This window comes from Fundulus heteroclitus, chromosome 19 (assembly GCF_011125445.2).
Source record: "Fundulus heteroclitus isolate FHET01 chromosome 19, MU-UCD_Fhet_4.1, whole genome shotgun sequence".
Lineage (NCBI taxonomy): Eukaryota > Metazoa > Chordata > Actinopteri > Cyprinodontiformes > Fundulidae > Fundulus > Fundulus heteroclitus.
In genome coordinates this window covers 3782637-3789214 of record NC_046379.1, presented here as the reverse complement: position 1 = coordinate 3789214, position 6578 = coordinate 3782637, and the positions used below count along the sequence as shown (strand labels likewise).

The 6578-nt window shown below is 39.1% G+C and overlaps 1 protein-coding gene across 1 annotated transcript; it reads right to left on the bottom strand.

Annotated features, from left to right (window-relative positions):
* Nucleotides 1–1950: 1950 nt before the first annotated feature.
* Nucleotides 1951–3992, bottom strand: cga (glycoprotein hormones, alpha polypeptide). The gene is made up of 4 exons (XM_012867782.3): nt 3934–3992; nt 3740–3851; nt 3373–3557; nt 1951–2148 (listed from the first exon to the last, which is right to left on the bottom strand). Exons 1-4 carry the CDS (start codon nt 3934–3936, stop codon nt 2071–2073), a joined length of 378 nt encoding a protein of 125 aa, XP_012723236.1. The 5' UTR covers nt 3937–3992; the 3' UTR covers nt 1951–2070.
* Nucleotides 3993–6578: the final 2586 nt, after the last annotated feature.

The window sequence follows — 6578 nt, the reverse complement described above, 5'->3', positions numbered from 1 at the left end:
CAAGCAGGAAGTTGTTTTCTCTGACCTATAACTATTTGTTCTACAAAATGGAGGCAGGGTTTGTGCACTGCTGGCAGAACCCAGGAGGGGAGGGGGTGGTAAAATTTACTGTTGCATTAAGTGACCACAACCCCATGCATTCCACTATGAATAGTTTATTTAATACCATTGCAGTTCACGTGAACCCATCTGATATGAATGCAAGTTCGTTTGTGGGCCTCCAGGCCAGCAGGGGGCGCTAAGCAGTCGCATAATTTGCTTTTACCTCGTACTGGCTCTGCATCCACGACCCACTCTACACACAGGCGTGTGATGTATTCATCATTAAACAATCCTTGAGTGACACTGAGCTGTACACGAACCCTCAGAAACTTTAATGACGCAGACCATAAATTATCTCTGTTAAGACTAAATGGTTTGCTAGCATGTTCCAGTGATAAAGTCCTCTCATGTTTCCTGTCCCCACATGCAGGGATATGCGGTCCCAGCCATAGACATAATATAAGAGTAGACGCGTCATTGGGCGCGTTCTGCCTATGCTGCGATGCGTCAGAGCGTCCGCCATCTTAAATGTGGCAAATCTGCAGTTACTCTGTCACTTATACAGTATCAGAGGGACTTTAATCTCTGAATATACTTTGTACTCGTAGTATTTTTTTGTAATATTACAAGTTTATTTTCGTATCCCTTTAGCTTCATTCTCCTGAATTTATTCTCCTAATGAATAAAAATATTTAAAATAATCTAACCTGGCCTTATTACTCCAGGAGTGAAATAATTCAGCAAACTGTGATTATTCTGGAAATGTCCCCCCTTAATTCTCATAATATGATGTTTTTATCATAACATTATCTCTTTTGTGTTTGTTTATTTATTTTTACTTTATTGACGTAGGACTTTTTTCCTCATATTATTAATTTTACCTCTTAAATACTCACCCGAAAAGTCTGTTCCTAAAGGTTCACATGTGACACGGTTTTATGAAATAATCAAGACCACAATGTTTAGATTTAACAAATTGATCCTTATATTAATAACACATACACACACATATATATATATATATATATATATATATATATATATATATATATATATATATATATATATATATATATATATATATATATATATATATATGTATATATATATATGTGTGTGTGTGTGTGTATTTACTGCAGCACAGGAATGAGGCATCTTCTCTGATCCACGTTCACAATAACAGAACTCAATTTTTTCTGCCACATACAATATAGCGGTGACGTTGACGTGCGAACCTGCGCCCTATGACGCGTCTACGTATATATGTCTGTGGTCCCTGCATGTGGAAGCTTATGACAACATGGATTCAATGTGAGTTGCTCAAAGGACCTTCAGCAGAGCCAAAACAGTCGATGAAAACATAAAGTTAGTTGAGCTTTTTCTAATAATCGATGTGAACATAAAAAAAAAATGCTAAGAGGTATGTTTCTTAAATCTACACTGTAAAAGACTGGACTGCATCTTTTAAAAACATCTATTCAGTGTTTCTACCTCATAAAAAGAGCTATTTTACAGCCTTTATTGTTAACACACTACACTTATTTAGTAGCAAGAAGAAAGCCAGGAGAATCATGAAAAAGTGAAAATAAAATACATGAAAGTTTATGGTTGTCATGTTGGCATTAATAGTTTTTTCTGACACTGTACCCATCCTGCCTTTTTTATCGAATTAGGCTCGAAAACAGTTCAAATCCTTTTTTTACTTTCATTTTTTTTTAGTTTGTTATATAAAACATGTCAGATTCAGTAAAGGAATCAAAGCTTAACTTGTCCTGAAGCTACACATCACGCTGGATATTTTGAAAAGAAATTAAATATTACACCTTCATGATAACCGCTTGGTGCATTTTTTTAATTACTTTCAAGTTCTCAGGTATTGATACACAGTTATCAATGCAAACACGGAGCCTAATTACACATCACAGAAAAAGAAACGCTACCAAAAACATTTGGCGATGGCCAAACAGAGAGCAGCTTGTGCATTTCAGCAGAGCTGGGCGTGGGAGGACGGCTGCAAGTCGCCACCTTTCATATCAATTTGTGATAGTAGCAGGTGCTGCAGTGACACTCTGTGTGGTTTCTCACTGTTATGTCATCTACTTTTGTCTGCAAAAAACGAAAATGAGAAAAAGAGAAAGGGGTTAATTAGCAAAAATAGGTGAATAATGTCGATGATTTGTTATTATTTTTCTCTGCTGAAAAACGGAGTTCTATGAAAAATCAGTACCAACAAACTTAAACAGAGCAAAATATTCCAGGAAAAGGTCTCAAATTCTAACGAGATACACAACAAGGACCTTTTTACATAAACCATGGGGAAATAAAACTGAAAAAATACATTTCATAATATGAACACAGTAGATCACATAAAATAGATGTACTGTCAAATTAATTTGGAATAGGTGCTTATTTTCCATGTTGGCTGCCTTGATTTTATCATATGGCCAGAAAAAAAAAATTATAAACTAGTTTGGTTTGCACCCTTAACAGCCTAAGCACTGACTCCCAATGTCATCATCCTGTCATTAAAGGACTAGAGCTGGAAGCAAATGGACATCTGCTGAAAATGACTCCATTGGCTTCTGTAAACATAATTAATTGGCTTTATTTAGCAATTTTTAAATGTCACAATGACAAACACAATTGTTTTCCCTTATGGGCTACAAGTAGAGTAGCACTACATCTAAGAAGTGTATATATTTATATAAATAATGATAAATATTATTATGTACATTTAGGGCTGGGCGATATGGATTAAAAAATAAATCTCAGATTTTATCATACCAAATCCGATTAATCGATTTTTTCCTCCTTTTTGTTTCATAAAAAGAAATTAAAGAAATTATTTTAAAACCTTGCTTTTTATGTCAAGTATATCGTCAGGGAGTTGACGTGAATTCAAAGTGCAACTAAAAACAAGCTGTGAAACATGCTTGTAAAACAAGATGGCAGCCGTGCCATTATAAACAATGAAAATATAACAAAATATTTGCTGCTATTGGTATTACACATTGAGCTAAGAACAGGCTTCACTGCACTTGTGAACTTCAAACTAAGTTAAAAAAAAAAAAAGTAAATAAGTAAATGAAGTACCTCGTATTATGGTAAAAAAAGTTTCTACTTAACAATATTTTGACAATACATTTGCCTAAACATATATTCAGCATCACATGCTGTTCTCTTCATGGAAACACAATGAGTCTATTGGCAAAATAAAATCTAGATTTTCCAAAAATGAAATCTTAAAGAATTGTAAATTTAAATTAATCGATTAAATCGATTTATCGCCCAGCCCTATGTACATTGTACGTTTGTTTCCGCCACCCGTACCTCGTAGCTGTGCTTCGCAACGCAGCACTTTGCCTCTGAAGTGATGTTCTTCGGGATCGCCATCGTCTGTATGGCTGTTTGAGGCGTGGGGTACGCTCGGGAGAAGCAGCAACCCATGCACTGGTAGAGCGGACGATCCCGAGAAAAAAGCCTGTTCAGTCCCAGGCTGCATTCCCCACAGGCCACTGCAGAACCAGAGGCAGAACGCAGAGAGCAACACTGTGAGCTACGGCCCTGATGGGTGTCATGGAGTAAAACGCTGTTTGTTCCCCCGATTTCACGCCTTTAAATGGTACATAAACTCAGATAAATATTTAAATTGTTACATAAATCCTTTCAAAGTGTGGTTGTCACAGATAATCCTTACTGCTTGAGGAATCAAAGTTGGGATGAGAATCAGCTGCGTTCAGTAGAAAATACAAGAGAAGAAGAGACACGCCGGCTGCCTTCATGCAGCCCATAGTCGTGACAGCAGATACCTGAAACACGGAGACAAAAAGGCACGATCGTTAGGAAATGTGTGAAGTTTCAGGGAACCGAAAGGCAGATGCTCACTGTTACCATGTTGAGATGAAGTTTCCTTTCATTGCGCCTCTTTGCAGGACTCCTTTATATGGAGGGAATAATGCTCCACTTGAGCTAATTTTATACCCGCTTACTTCCTGGATTAGGTGAAACCTGCAACCTTATCACAGATCTCAGTGATGCCCCCTTTCCTCTAATCCATTTAGAGCCCAGAATGATTAGAGCAAGTTGTGGAAACTCATAATATGCTTCCCCCATCCCGGCAATGGATGTTCTCTTTAATCCCTGGATCTTTGTTACCTGGTAACACAAGGTTGTCGTCTGTCAGGTCAGGACAGAAAGAACCACATTAATTAGGGAATTTGTTCAGCAGTTTCCAGAAGGCCATTTGTCCAGAGTGCAAACAAGTGTTTAGACTGCGTGTTTTTAAATTAATGAGCGGTCTGATATTCAATGTTTCAAATGCAGCTTTAAAGCGTGTTTTTTTTTAATAGCTCTAAAGGAATAACAGGAGGTTTTATGTCTGCAAGGGTTTCCTTTTTAGGTAAAATGTACTGACCTTATGGAGGGGGAGGCTGCTTGAGGTCAAGTGCCTTGCCCAGGGACACCTCAACATGTGGCGGGCATCTAAGCTGGATCCGAACCGACAGCCTTCCAATGGCCACATGATCGCTCCTGCCACTGAGCCACACCAAAGGTAATGAGGCACTGGCCTTTTTTTGGCACTAGTGGCCTTTATCTGACAGTAAGCGGACTGAAAATGGGGTTGAGAGAGAGGAGAAGACATGTGGCAAAGGTCCACAGGGTGGGACTCAAACCCGGGACCGCTACGTTAAGGCCTGAGGCCTCCGATCATGGGCGGCGCGCTCTACCCCTTCACCACCGCCGCGCCCAGGGAGGCACAACTTTGAAAAATACAGTGACTCTATTTGATTATGAAAGCAATTTGTTGAACTGGATTTTTTTTTAGGGGTGACATTCAGGCTGCTGGTAGTCCTGTTGTCTCAAAGGTTTGGGGTTCAAATCCTGTCCTGGGGCAAATTTTTCCTGCATTTGGAGGTTTGCATATTGATTTCTCCCACCGAAACATTAACTGGTGGGTTATTGGGTGAGGTGTGAGTTTGTGCTTGGCTTGTTTGTCCCGCCTGTCTCTGTGTTGCCCTGTGATGGTTCATATTCAATTTTCCTTCCACTTCACAACATTCTGAAGCAATCTGTGTTGGTCTGTCACATAAAAACGTACATATAAAATCAAAAATCTGTGCTTATGTCACGCGCAATGTGGGAAAGTAAATGAGGCCGTGTAACTGTCTATACTATTTGAAACCATAACAAGCCAATGAGCTTTTAGAACAGCCCTGCTCTAAAAAAACTTTATCACTACCAGTTCCAAGGCTATAAATAAATATTCAGGTTAAACAGAAATTTTTTATATATTCTTAGATAATGGTTTGACAGCGTGTCAGAAGGGAGGAAATTAACAGATACAAGAATATAATGACATTATTTTGTTGAACTTGTGTGTGATTCATATTATGGAGCTCAGCACAGCATAAAAAAGGCATAAACTGACGTGGTTGTACAGTGAAGATCATGAAGACGAGGTGGTGCATCGTTTGGGCGACACTTATCGATTCTCAGTGTGGGAAAGAGATTTGCAGCACTGAAGCTGGCGTTAAAATTGGCGACTGAACAAAACCTGCAAACAAGAGAAATAAAACTAAGCGTAAGAAAGAAGCAGAAATCTAAACGTTGTGTGGGAGGGATGAAGACTCTGGGTTGAGCCGAGACAAATCGCCTGGAGCAAACTGTATGCTGTTTGTTCTTGGTTCACTTCGTCTCAGTTTACTCGTACGGCGCCGAATCACAGCGAAGGTCCCCTCGAGGTGTTTCACAAGACAAACAGATCCACTTTGTACACAGAGAGAAATGATCTGAGCAATCAAATCACACTGACAGATTCAAACTGGATTACACACATCAGATTTACTCCTAGTTGGGAAGCACTGCAGTCACATTCAGTCCATTGTGCCAGAAAGCGCAGCAGACTGCATGAAATGCAGCAATCCCTTCGCCTGATAAGGCAACCCCCCCCCCCCCCCCGAACTTGTTGAATTAGGTTTAGTCAGGGTCTTCAAATGAAAACCTCTACCTGGCAAAAAAAGCAAAGTAAAAACTTTGAGGTGCTTGCTTCTAAAATGTTAGAAGCAAGCACCTCAAAGCTCACATTGGAAAAGGTTTCAGCCTCTCTCTATAGCAGGGCTGTCCAACGTGTATTTGTGGCCCCTTTGCTGATTTTCTGCGGCCCCTACCAACTGCTATTCAACAATGATTTGGCCCCCCAGCACAGGTGGCTGATGCCGATATTTTTCAGATGTTTTAAGGCAAAAATCTTTTTCCAGTTTGAGAATATGTGGAACAACATAAAGTATTCATCTTTTTACCGATCTTTTTAACAATCTATTTAGTAAACAGGAGACTGAATAGAATTTGCTCAAATTCAGACTTTAGGACATCAAAATCTGCTTTTATATTAATTTCTTAAAGTTGCCTAAACACAGCAAGCATTTTCAAAGACAGAACCTAAACCCTAACCCTTTTCTTATAGTTGAGAACAGACAACAGTTTGACCTTTTTTTCTGTCTTTAATGTGGCTAGTACGCAAAAAATATTGGATCTCC